A 13,996-nucleotide genomic window follows, 5' to 3' on the forward strand; every position below is an offset into this window, starting at 1 on the left:
TGATATCGTCATACTGGACCACGCGATCGTCGGTTTACAGCGTACAATGAATGGACTAGGGTGTTACGCCAGAAGAACCAGCTGGAAGTGAACCTGAATAGGACTAAATATATGTGCTTCAGTTGGAGGAGATTTCCACCTGGATCCTTGTATTGTATTATTTGCATCATTGAACAGGTTGACATGTATTGCTATTTGGGCGTGACTAATAACACTAAGAACATGCTTGATAATCTGAGAGTGAGTAAAACGCTGAGAGTGAGTAAAACGCTCCAGGCAGTGGAGATTGCAAACACAGCGCAGACAATTGCTCAAGCTACTGCTGGGCAAAGCATGAAGGGGCTCATGGTGGCAGTGCTATTGAGCTGCATTGCTATGCGGTCTTGAGGCTAACCCTTTCCCTGCTAAACAGTTTTAATGGCTAAATGTGTTGGAGGGAAAGTATTGGGAAAGAACACTCAGGCTCCCAAGTTGCATACCTATGGCCGCTCTAAGGCTGGAGTGAGGAGAGCGGTCTCTTGCTGGTCGAGTCCATGAAAGCCAAGGCCTATTGCATCTAAAAATCATGAAAGATCCGTTATGACCGTTATTAAAACTGTTGGGCTTTATTTTAAGTAATACTCTTTTCGCATCAAGCAGGACCTATCTGGACTCGATCAGAACATTATCTGGGAAAATATGTTGGAAACCTGATTGGTTAATGGACCTCCATAGCCTTAAACAAAGTTTAACTAAGACATTGAGAGCACTTGACTGGTGTCAAAAAAACAATCATTTGGCAACATTAAAGTCTTACTCTGAGTTGACACGAGTGAGGCACCGTGTTCAGAGATGTCTGGTAATGTGCCCTGACCAGGTTCTTACTGCTGTTGAGATTAGGACAACTCCCTGCACTTGCTCTGCATGGCCCGCGTATGGGCTTAACGATGGAGACACGTGTGTGCGGGATTGCAGAAACCAACAGACACGTGCTCACTCTGTGTAGAGAACTAGGGGATGTTTATACCAGAAATCCTGGTCACTTAGTCAATGGTGTGGTAACCATCGAAACGGAGAGCTAAGTCTGTCTGCACGGTATCCCTTTATAGACTATGGAAACACACTGAGGGCCTTATTAGCACCTGGGGCACACTTCATCTGTACTAAGACTTCTTTGCTTGGGATGCTGGTACATGTCCTATCGATGCATAAACTATTCTTGGTCCAATTATATAATGAATTTGGCAGTACTTGACTGTGCGCGTTTTTGTGTATATGTTTGGTTTTATTGATTTATATCAATGTGTGTATCGAACTGACTGATGCTTGGTGATGTGTAACTATTTTACATTGTATGTTGTGAAAAGTTATTTGAACTATAGCACAATAACAAAATTAAAATTTTTTAAAAAAAACACAGCGAGTGCACTACAGGGGGCGTGGCATTGACCAGAAGCAGGGACTGTGCAGCACAGTCGATCTAAGACGAATATAACTGACCCAGAGTTGCTTCTTTTTTTTCTCTTTGTAGGAATTACACGGACTACCAGTGGCAGACTTAGGAAACTCAGCGACGTAACAAGTCCAAGTAAGTTTATTTTTGTGATGGCCAATTAACGGGCAACTAAGAAGTGGGGAGGCTATAAGTGAGAGGCATAGGCGTTTTAATGGGAGTGAGTGCAAAAGGGGCAATTGACCAGGGCCCCCACCTTGGAGGGGGGCCGTACAAGACTGCCTGATCTAAAGAAGTAAGATTCCATTGTTCACCAGACTTGAATAGCACACGTCAGGATATTTTATGGGGTGCTGCTGAGGCTCTAAACCTATTGCCTCTCTGTTTTGACAAGTACATTCTGCCTTGATCAATTCATCATGTATTGGTTTCTGTGTTCCCTGTGGTATACATAGTATGTGCGTCCTTTATGGCACAATCCCTGTAGCATTCTTTCCTTCCTAAGGGAATTATGCTGATCCTGTGCAATAGTCAAAGTTGAAATGCATATTGATACATTGAGTGTCACAATGGTTCGGAAGGTAGCTCAGTGTGTGAAGCACTCATAGCAGAGATATGTGTTCATATGCAAGATTGGAATAGCACATTCCAGAATGGCTGGCTGAGCCTTTCCTATGTTTGAAGTTTATAAACCTGCCTACGTATGTCCTTGGTTTTGCAACACAACAGGTGCTATTATCAGCAATGGACCTGCACCAGATAGGAGTTGCTATAAAAACTAACATGTCATCTGTATGATGAAGGTCTAGAAATTGGTTTGGTCAGATGGGATGTTGTAAAACCTAGGCAAACAACTCCAATGATGACTATAAACATTTAGACCAAGTGGTAAATAAGTATCCAAATTCAAGACTGTGGAACCAAAGCGTTCATGCTTGTAACCTGGCCTTGCCAGCAGACGATACGGTGATCCTAGCCAAATCATGTAATATCTCTTACATTATTGTGCTGTCTTCTGCAATGTTTGCCTTCTCGCATGCTAGTGGCATCGTTTAGCCCATTACCAATGTATGAAAAGAAATAGTGGAACTATGTTCCCTGCTGGCCTGCACCCCCACATCCCACAAACCGCATTGCCAAGCTCCATCCCACGTGCAATATGACCCCCCCAAACAAATGTGCCTGCTGTTTAAGGAAACGTTTAGTGCACTGCAGTGCAAGCTTCAACTTCTTAATACACTTCCATTCCGGAATGCTTTCTTTTTAAAATAAAAGTATAGGAAAAGTAAATTTTAGTTAAAAACCGCTCCTGCCCACTTGGACCACTGGCCATTAATTTATACTTTTTCTTATGTAGCCCATTTGAGTAAAAGTAGTGCTACACAGAAGAGAGCAGACCAGATGGTTCAGGCCTCGGCAAGCATATTTTAATGTCTGCTCATTTGACACAAAAAAGGTTAACTTTTTTGTAAAAGTCAAAGATTTTTCAGCACATTTATAAATCACAATTTCACAAATCAGTGTTTTGGAAGTATTTCATGCTTTAAAATACAAAAGACAACCCCAGATTGTTAAAATCATATCAATTGGTATGCTGGTACTTATAAACTTCCCTTGATGATGGAGAATGAAGCTAGAATCATTGGGCCTCATTACAACTCTGGCGTTAAGGGTTAACGCCATCGTTAACCCTTAACGCCTGATTCCAATTTTAACGGCTGCTTTTAGCAGCCGTTAAAATCCATGGCACTAAACCGCCTTGGTGCTAATTACGCCACCGTAATTCACGGTGGCGTAATTAGCGCTTCCCCACTCCCATTATGCCCTATGGGGCAAAAATGGGAATGGGGAAGGGTAAAATGGGAAATGGGGATTTACCGCCCCACTCACCTTGGAATGGGGCGGTAAATCCGCCATCCACCATGGTGTAAACATAGTTTACACCATGATGGTAAAGTTGGCGTACGTACCGCCTGGGTCGTAATGACCCCCATTCTCATTTTGCATAACACCCTTCTATAATATTTAGATTTTTTAAATGGTAATGTTTGGTAATGTGATTTGTGTACTTTCCAAATCAGTTTTATAAAATAAAATTATTTAAGTTCATGGTAAGTACTGGAAAAGAAAGTTTTCAAATGCAGGAATTGCAGAGTTGGCGCACATCACAGCTTCGCCTCTTAACCAATGTGTGATCCTGGGCTTCTCATTTAATCTTGTATTGCCTCACCTCTCACAATTGGTAGTCCCTAAACCTTTAAAAGCTCTGAGCCCTACAAAGTTACTTCCTTTTCATTATACGAGCTTCAAAGAAGCCTCACTCATGGTTTCACCGTCTACAGTGTTTCTTATACCATAATAGTGAGCATTGATAAATTGCACACTACAGGCACATGTTCCTTTGATCTCTGACACATGTTCCTTTGATCTCTGACAATACTATTTGAAAACATTGTCCCACTTCTAATCTCAGTCTGTTTGGATACAGACACCATCCTGGTAGCTTCTAATCTGCATCCACTATCTATGCTATGATGTGCAGCTTTTTCTTTCCTTCCAATTGGTCTCCTCTATCAATGCTTGAGCACTTTTGCATTCTGCAAGGCAGATAATGTGAGTTCTCTATTCTGGGTTACATGTACCTTTTACATACAGTCCTGCATTAATACTACAGGCTGCATAACTTCCTGGATGTTACTTATGAAAATAAAGTCTCCTGTATCTATACTAGAACAGAAGTAACCACTAACCACTTCACAGATTGCTACTGTTGGCTTTCAAATGCTACTTGTTTATCATTCTGATTAGAGCAAGAATGAAGAGGGTAAGGGGACATAACGGGAGTAAACATCCTTATTTTGAATCACTTCATTTCTTTGGTTTGGTGGAGGGGGCCCCCAAAGATGTCCATGCCCAGGGCCCCAAAAGTGCTTAAGATGGCCCTGGTGAGATGTGCCAACAAGTTGATCGTTTTATAACAATGTGTTGAGTGGGGCTGCCTCTTTAATGTAGTAATTTTTTAAGTTCGTTTGTTTACTGTGAACTACAGGACAATTCAGCAATGTTGCTGAAGTTAAAAATGTGGCACTGTCGGGTTAAATAGGGTTAATTCGAAGGGGTGGGGTAAAGCTAAGGCTTAGAACACAACATCCAAACTGGTAAGAGGATAACAGGGAGGTTCCATTATCGGACCCAACTCGAGTGTATACTTAATGTGTCAGAGACTTGAAGCTTGATGTGCCCTGGTTGTGGACAATGTCACTATCAGTGTTGTCTCACAGTGCCTAGCTGGAGTTATTGATAGCACTGCGTTAGATGTGTGGGCCCAGAGATGGGAACACAAGTGTGGGAAGGGAACAGTCCCTAATTAAGGTTACCAGACATCTCTGTGGCATCAGGGACACCGCTGCTGACTTGGGCTTAGTTTAGTCCATTATATCCAATGCACTTACACGGTTGCCAGTGAATTCGTCGAAAAAAATTGGTCGACCAGACAAATGGTCGAATCAAATTGGTCGAAAACCATTTCGTCGAATTTTTTTTTTTTTCTATTTTAACCCTTTTTTTTTTTTTTTGGGGGGGTCCCCCCCAACCCCCTTTTTTTCTCTAAAAACCCATTTTTTTAACAAAACGAAAACCCAAAAATAAATATATAAATAAAAAAAAAATTTCGACGAAATGGTTTTCGACCAAATTGCGTCGACCAAATTGCAGTCGACCAGTTTTTTTTCGACGAGTTGACTGGACACCCACTTACACCAAGATTACAACTACCAGAATGTAATTAATGAAGAGATGAAAGCCCTGGATTGGAGCATAGTATCTCTGCTGACATGAGTCCTCTGGTAACCGTATACCTTATCGGCTCAGGCCTAGGGCAAGGGGGTGTTTCAGTGAAAGAGCGCTGTGTCCAGCTGTGAAAGGGTTTCGTGTCTTCTCGCCATCATTTCACAGATGTGTTTAAATAGTGTTGCAAGCGTGAAACTAGAATATGTGAGGGTTGGGAGATACATTTCACCCCAGATTTACATAATAAAGATGGACGTACCACCCCACGCTCCCAGCCCTCACCCAATCAGCTGCCACAGAAAGGACCAGAGAGGTTGATCTGAGTTATTAGGTCAGCCCAAAGACCAATGGCATCATTATATGTTGGTACTTGTTACTGACAGCGTTGGCACCGGATAATGCCCCCACAACCCTAGAGAAAGAAATAAGATATCATGTGAGACTGTACTTATTGCTTCTTTCTATAGTGCCCAATACAGGCTGGCTGCTTGCTGGTGCTCCTAGGGGTTAGGGGGAGGGGCGGCTGCATAGGAAGGGGGAGGAGGAAAGAGAGCAAGGAAAAGGACATAGTGTGGTCAAAGTCACCAGCGTATGGGGCTCACACTTCATTCTGCTCAGCACTACACGCTGCTCGCGCCATAGACTCTGAGGGCCATACTGAGATATGAACCCAGGGCAAGAATGTCAACACAGACAGTACGTGTCATTGGAAATATAATCGGGGCGGGGCATTGCCTAAGAAAACAGAAAGAGGTGCCATGAAACCAATGGATAATTGGACTAGTGAAAATGGGAGGGACTCTTGACAAGGCAATCGGGGTGAAGCATGTCTGATCAGGCTCATCCCACCGAAAAGACAAGCATGTTGCGTGCACCAGACTTGTGGCTGACTGCGCCCCCAAGCGAGTCCTCCTCAGTTGGAGACAAAGTACATAAAAACACAGTTTCTCCTCCATGCCCGTAATCAATGGCCTCGGGTGCAAAGCCTGCATGTATATTCTGGAGATGCAGAGCTCTGGACGCGAGTTTGGCCTGCATGGCGCCACACAGAGGTGGGGTAAAGTTAGCTAGTCTGCTATTTCTGGTGTACATAGACCGGCCAGCGGCACGCTCTGTCCTTCAGGAATCATTAAATCCCACTCAGTTTACAATGGAAGCCGCCTTTGTATCCTACAACATACAGTGAGGGCAATCTACGGTCACGACCTACTCAACATCCACATCTTCCCAGTAGCAGAAGTCTCTGGTGCGAGCAGCTCTTCTCTCACTCTCCCCACGCTCTGGACAACTTTAGGCATCTAGTTGGCCGGTATAGAGTGAATACTAATAATATTTTGAATATATGGTAACATGTTTTATATAGTGCTCGTGCTGTATTGTTCGAGCTTTCAAACGCAGTAATAATCAATGGCATTTATTATCCATTCACATACTCCAATTGTTCACCTGGGAGAGGGGAGCATGGTGCAGGAGTGAGTCGGCCCAGCCATGCTATCAGATCCATGGTGCATGCCATCTCCCCCCAGGGCGAGCACGCTGTGTTTGAGCTATGCTTCCTGTAAGGTAGTTAAACACTTGTGAAGATGCCGTGTGACCCAAGATGGCTAACTGTGGACAGAAGGAAAACAAGCATTGGTTATATCAACAGATGTGACTTTTGTGTAGGCATGGGAAACGCATTTGCAAGGCACTGCCGTAGTGGTAATAACGGACCAATGATGGCATAAGCTGAAAAATGAGTAGGAGTACCTGGGCATATAATAGCAGTGCCTGGAAAATACACAAGTCAAAACTGTTGACTTTGTCCATAGTTATTTTTAAATGGACTTCAGTCAAGGACACGCATAGTGCTTATAAATCGAGTGACTGAAGGCAGACCTGGTTAAAATATATTTATTACACCAGTAGCGCTCTTACAGCTCAAATTATGTCATTAAGTTTCAGAAGACTGCTTTAAAAATCACTGGCAGTCACTTAAAGCTCAACATTTGATTGCAAGGCTTGATAAACTTTGCTCAAAGAAATACTAGGAGAATGTGTTTTGTGTGGGGAAGGTCAGGAAGTGGGTGGGCATGGTCATAGAGTTTAATGGTGGGTAAACAAGTTTTTTGTCCCTCCTCATATGCCATGTCTCCCTAGCTAGACTCTTGGGCAATAGTTTCGGCGGATGCATAATAGCCAAAACTAATAATAGAGGCAATTTGAAAATACTGCAGTAAAGTAGATGCTGATCTTTCAGTTTCAACATTGGGGGACAAGATGTGTAAAAATGATTGGCCTTTATGAATGAACACACTTTCCATTATTCAAATAACATGATACAGTATTGCAATATTAGAGCTGCTGCTTGTATATGTGTGTTCGCAATGAAATTGAATACAGAGATCGCGTACACTGTAATATTCTAACCCGATCATCCAAAAAGCATGACCTTGGGGAAGACGGGGCACAAAATTTTGCCCATATAGTTCAAACATGTAGGTCTGCATTTTTCTTTTGAAAATTTGAAAAGAAAATGACTACTCCATTAAAATAACAAAAATGTTATCATGCACGTTTTTGTTTATCATTAACGTTTGTTGGTGAGTGGGAATTGACTCTAAATGAAAAACGCTTCTGTAAATCAGGATCAGGGAGTGCTGTGCCCGTGGAAAGGAGTTGAGTGGATTTTTATGCCTGGCAAAGAGTAGCATTGTAACTTGATTTTTTTTTTGTGCACCCTTATGTTTTCTATATATTTAAGTGTGTACTGTATTGAATTGTGTAATATGACAGATTTACCTAAAATACACACAACTTTATGTCTGTCATGTAGTTTTCCAGTCCATTGCAGACTAGGGGTTCAGGCATTCTTTGTTACTGATTTATGACCCCGATGTAAACTGCTTGTGATACACCAATCTACTGCTGCCAACCTCCCTTTTGTGCTCTCTCTCTGTCTTGGTCCATGTGGGCGGGTACGATTGATAAGCGCGTGTTTTCCAGAGTCACCCCAGCCTTTGCAGACAGCTGTGTGAGGGAAAAATACATTTCTTGGGAGCAGGGAGGAAAACGTGCACCGAGGTTTCTGCAAAAATAGCTATTAAAAAGGAAATAAAGTAATTGTTGGTGTGAGCCAGAAGAAGGACTCTGGCTTAGAGTTGCAATGTTTAGGAGGTATTATTTAAAACAAAAAAAAACAAAAAATATTTATTTGTATGAATCAAAAATAAAAAATGATTTTTACAAAGAACTTTTCATAGTCCGTCTCTCGTTTTGTCTTTTGTGCAGATTTCGTTTTTTTAAAAAAGGAAGTAAGACTACTGGACTATTTAAATTTTAAAAAACGCCTATCCAGCCCTACTGCTATGAGAGAAGTACGCCATTGACTTTCCGACCAACTGCCTACCTTAGGTAGAACCTATCAACGCCATTTTACACAGGCACGGATGATGCAGTTTAATGTGCATGTTGGATGACCATGTGTGACGTCATTTAGCTTTTATATAACAGCTGCCGTAGTGACAATTCAAGTGAAGCACATTATCGTCATGTGTCCAATTTAAAAATGGACACAAGCGGCACCCATGTTTGTTCTAAATTGTGTACTTAATGTTGGGCATTTAATGTGCAAAACCTTCTTTTGCATGATGGCTGCCACTGCTGTAGGTCTCAGTGGTGTCGGGTGAATTTTTTAATGGATCGGGGTGAATATTTTCCCCTAATTGGCTATAATGCAGCGAGTGGGCCAAACTATTTAGTGAGGCTTGGTTGGATTCTCTGGCCAAGAAGTGTTCTCCAATGCAAAGTTCAAATAATGCACTATACAGGACTTCATGAAAAATGAGCAAAAGCAAGCACACACATTACTCATGCTACTGTGCCCACCTTATGCCAGTTTTGCCACTGTAAAACATGTTATGGCTGGCTGTTCCCAATACAATACAATGCAACAAAATACAACACACTGTTTTACAATTCATGCAAGCCACAGTAAAACACATCATAATGTTGGCTGTGCCCAATGCATGCCAGTAGAGACACTGTGCCTCATTACACGGATGGCGGTGGACCAAGGTGCTATTAGCACCTTGGTCCATGCCGGTAAAATACTGGCACCGCCTTGGTGGAAAGGGGAATTACCGCCCTATTCCAAGGTTGGTGGGGCGGTAATTCCCCCTTCCCCCATTACCCTTCCCCATTCCCATTTTTGTCCCATAGGGCTCTATGGGAATGGGGAAGGCGCTAATTACGGTACCGTAATTAGCTCCCTGGTCCCGTTGCGGGTTGCTTTTTAACGCCTGCAAAAAGCAGGCGTTAAATTCCCCAACCCGCAAAGGGACCTCGTAGTAAGGCGGTAAGGGTTTACCGGTACCGGTAAAATACCGGTACCGGTAAACCCTTACCGCCTACCGTGTAATGAGGCCCACTGTGAGAACGCAATTTCATGGCAGTATTTTCATTGTACAAATATGTTCATGCCGTCTGTGCTGAATATTCACCAGCATTGCCAAGTGGAGACGTGTTAATTCTACCTGTGCCCAATATATGGCAGTTGTGCACATTCATGTTGCTTTTCTTCTCACTAATCCACATACCCCAGTTACTTTGCCCTGGGCAGGGTTGCCTAGTTTGGGAGGGTTAGTTAGAGCACTAGTAGGCCTCTCCTGTAGTAACCTCTTTATAAACGTATTACACACACACAGCCACACACATTCACACTCCCAAGCAGACTGGCATTTCTCTACAGGGGGAGCACACAAGGGTGTTTCCAGTCGAGGTGAAAACATGTTTCACTAGTGTGGCTCCAAGATGAAAAGTGGGCACTTCTTACTTAGTTCAGTGCACTTGTTAGAATACAGCTAGCACACAACTTTCCCTTGAAAACAAAAGTAGGTCGCAATTGAAATAGGAAAACACACGGCTTGTGTTTGGCAATGATGCAGTCTCAAGGTCTATATTTTACTAGGTGGATTATGAGACTGTATATTAACTTGTATGCCACCGATATATGCATAACCAAAATATAGAGGCCACACAACAACGTTTTCACTCTGGGTGTTAAAGACCTGGGGCTCAAAAGTATAACAAAGCCAGCACACACATTTTCACATACACTTTTCTTTAACATACCTTTTTCCGCAGTGAGGGTGATCCCTCCCCCATCTGCTAGTTGACTCCTCTTGGCAGAACGCAGGCAATGGCAGCATGGCACTGCAGTGAGGGGTAAGGTGCCTACCGTGACTCTCTGCAGCCCTACTTTTTATTATATTTTTTTTATTTTACCGCTTAAAGTGCAGACCTAGCTCAAGAGCAGCGGGGCGCTGCACAGAGTGTGGGTAGCTGGCATTTGGGCTGGCATCTTTTAACAGTAGTTCAGTACTGTGAGGTCTGTGCATTGGTATGTGTGTCCATTGGAATTAGTCCTTGATCAGGTGTTGTTGAAAGAGGCATGTTTTGAGAGATTTGCAAAACTGGAGAATTGTGGGGGCATTCTGAGCCGACACTGCGATCGAGTTCCAGAGGGTGGGTGCGTGACAAGAGAAGGATTGTTTACCAATCCTGTCTTTGCGGACGAGTTGTGATTCAAGCCAGTTGGTCGATTTGCTGCACGAGGAGTGTGTGACACCAGATATGTGGAACTTAGCCTCCAGGTACACAGGTGTGCTATTAGTGGCTGCTTTGTAGATAATACATGCAGTCTTGAACAGTATCCTGACCAAGACATGCTGCAGCGTGGTGGACTGCTTTTAGGGGAGCCAAGTGAGCAGCTGGGAGCCCTGTCAGGAGGGCATTTCCCCCATCGATGTGAGAGACCACAAGGGTCTGCACTACGGTCCGGAAGTCCTGCCGAGGGATGAAGGGTTTAATTTTTAAAAGGGTAGAGATTTGGAGCCAGGCTGTTTGGGATATGTGTTTCTGAAAGGACAGGCTGCTGTCAATGGTGAAGCCTAAGGATTTTGCTGAGTCTGAGATTTGTGGATCAAATGCTTCAAGGCGCATATCATTCAGCCATTGTTGGACAAGTTGTGTTTAGCAGGCATTGTTTCAAATCCGCCTCCTCAAATAAAGAAATCCACACAGGTAAGGCTGTGAAGCCCTCTGCATGGGACTTATCGCCTCTGGAATCATAAGGCTACAAAAAGTCTAGAATGCCACAGAAGGCTCGCGTTTTGCTCAACTGGAGAATGTTCCAAACAACTCAAAAGACCGAATATAAGGTCAGACCTTAGCCGGGCACAGGAGACACAGATTCCACCATCTCCTCATCTTACATTCTCACAGTGTGTTTTCTATTCCCAATGACATGGGATACTTTTATTTTCAAGATGTTGGTTATATGCAAAAATGATGAACCTAATTCTTTTGTCACCAAGTACAGTTTCCTTTTCATACAGTGAACTTTAAACTATGGATGTTATTACATGAATGGATAACATGCACCGTTATGAAAAGAAACCACTGGAATTTTCGGCAAAAAATGTATTTATAAAAAAGCTAATTATAGAAAGCTAAATGAAAAATTAAAAATGTGTTTTTCTTATATTCTTTGAGTCTTGTGTTGAGCACCAGCAAGCATGTTGTTTTTCTTAATGGGTGCCCAGAATGTTATGTGTTCCCATTAGGGTCTAAACAACCAGTGTACACTGAATTCTTCCTGTACACCTTTCAGATTCATAGAGGGGAGGACAACCCCTTTGTCATAGTCCAAACAACTCAAAAAGCATAGATTGACTTCCAGAGCAGGACACGATCTCTTTCAGGATAATGCACATTGCATACAAATTCACAGATGGCTGAGCACAAAAGAACCTACAAGAAAAAATCTCACAATGCTCACGCGATAAAGCCCTGTGCTGTCCAACCACCTCAGATCCCCAAAACGACACCCAGGATCTCACTGTGCACAGGGTTCAGTCACTCACTACCCCTGCAGTGACCTCCCCCAAGACTTATCGCTGTCCTTCAACCAGCCATCAACAGTCGGTTTTGCGTAGGTCACCATGAGTACAATGGGTTTGCCTAAATTTGGGTCCCAAGCCTGCGGAGCATAGAGATCAAAGCTACACCTCTGGCGATACGCAAAGAGGCTGAGACATTATTGGGGTTGTTCGTGGGTGCCTGCAGAAGGCTGCCCTGCCCCTTTTCAGGATTTTCACATGGTCTTTCCACCTCTGTAATGGCATGGCAGGCTGAAAAAGGAATGGCTGGACGGTTTGACAGAGAGATGCCAGTGGCTCTGATTAATTCAAAACCTTCAAGCCATTAACATTTAGTGTTGCTTATAACGTCCCAGAAGACATAGAACTGGCCTACAACCCGAAGACCAACTAAAATGTCCACTGGGAGGAAGCACCGCTAGGATCTGTCAAAGCAACAACAACAAAAACACAATTACATTATGCAATATGCACCTATAAATGAACATAAATAAGCTAAAATCAAAATAGAAAAAATTAAACGTACTCATGTACTTTGTGCGAAGTGTGGAATGGGTGGAGAAAAAAAAATCAAAATGCCAGTGCCTGATAGAAGTACTCACCGTCCCTTCCAACAGTCCCCTCCAAGACATTACTGAAGGGATGTCCATCTGCAGAGTGTAAAACAAAGCAAGTGAAGGCTGGAAGGTTTAGAATGAATCTTAACCACTGGTATTGCTCTGGGCAACCCTCCAGGCCACCGTTCTTTGCTTGCCAAGCCATTGCAAACAGGGAAAGACCATATGCAAATCAGGCTTGGTCCCAACCCAAAAGGCGCAGTCCAGCCCGAACTGCTTGGTCACATGCCTTCTGCCCGAGACCACAAGCATCCCCAAACATGTTTCAGCCTTGTTGGGCCTCATCAGTGTGGAGTAGCTTGGGTCTCTAGCCCCAGCAGGCACGGGACCCACGTCTGGGCATACCCGTCCCACTGGGGGTGACAAAGCAAAAACAAAGAGGTGATGGCTGGAAGGTTTAGAATGAATCTTAACCTCTGGCATTGCTCTGGGAAACACTCCAGACCATCGTTCTTCACCTGCCAAGCCATTACAGAAGGGGAAAGACCGTATGCAAATTAGGCTTGGTCCCACCCCAAAAGGGGCAGTCCAGCCCGAACTGCTTGGTCACATGCCTTCTGTGCGAGGCCACTGCTGCCATCCTCTGAGAGGTTGCCTCTCTTTTAAGATCTTTATTTAAAAAAGACTGCTAATTAGAAGCCTCTAAGTCGCAATGATAACGGATTCAAGGAGGATCTCAGCTGATCTGAAACTCGTGCACCGATGGGCTGTCCAATTCAAAGAAGACCCTTGATTTCCTCATTCCCTACCTATTTTTTTTTTTAGCAAAGGCAAATCTGTGACGTATAACTCATAACGGCAGGAAATCAAAATCCTATACTGACCTGGATAAATGGGGACTGAATATCTGCTGCAACAATGGCCAAGAGTCTCCAACCATGGACACCAGAGGGCAGTGATGAGTCAAGATCTTTGCTCTTTTAACAAGCATGATCCGTCACAATGTATTTATTTATCTGACATTTGAATGGCAACCTATACAAAAGTGTTTCCACAATGGGTGTGACTTTCGTAACACGTGTGCTGCCATTACCAATTTTCCAGTAGAAATCCTGAATTTTAACGTCACTCTCTACGTTCCATGTTAGACTTTTAAGGCACTTCAGTTCAAGTGTCTGCACTTTTAAACAAATAGCGTTGACATTCGGGAGCTTTGAATATTAGGCTAACCCTACACCTATTCCCTCCCATTTCCTATAGCGTAGCATGGATCCGATTCCCTGTCCTTAACACTCCAC

General features: G+C 43.4%; 1 protein-coding gene across 2 annotated transcripts in view; it reads left to right on the plus strand.

Moving 5' to 3' along the window:
• SEPTIN9 (septin 9) overlaps positions 1–13,996 on the plus strand; it is a 948,816-nt gene that overhangs the window by 185,655 nt on the left and 749,165 nt on the right. For both annotated transcript variants that reach the window (XM_069654625.1, XM_069654626.1), the window contains exon 2: positions 1,511–1,567. In XM_069654625.1, the coding sequence (XP_069510726.1) occupies positions 1,511–1,567 (57 nt within the window). The remainder of the gene's footprint in view (positions 1–1,510; positions 1,568–13,996) is intronic.

Source organism: Ambystoma mexicanum, chromosome 3q, assembly GCF_040938575.1.
Source record: "Ambystoma mexicanum isolate Mex_15411 chromosome 3q, UKY_AmexF1_1, whole genome shotgun sequence".
NCBI classification, from domain to species: Eukaryota; Metazoa; Chordata; class Amphibia; order Caudata; family Ambystomatidae; genus Ambystoma; species Ambystoma mexicanum.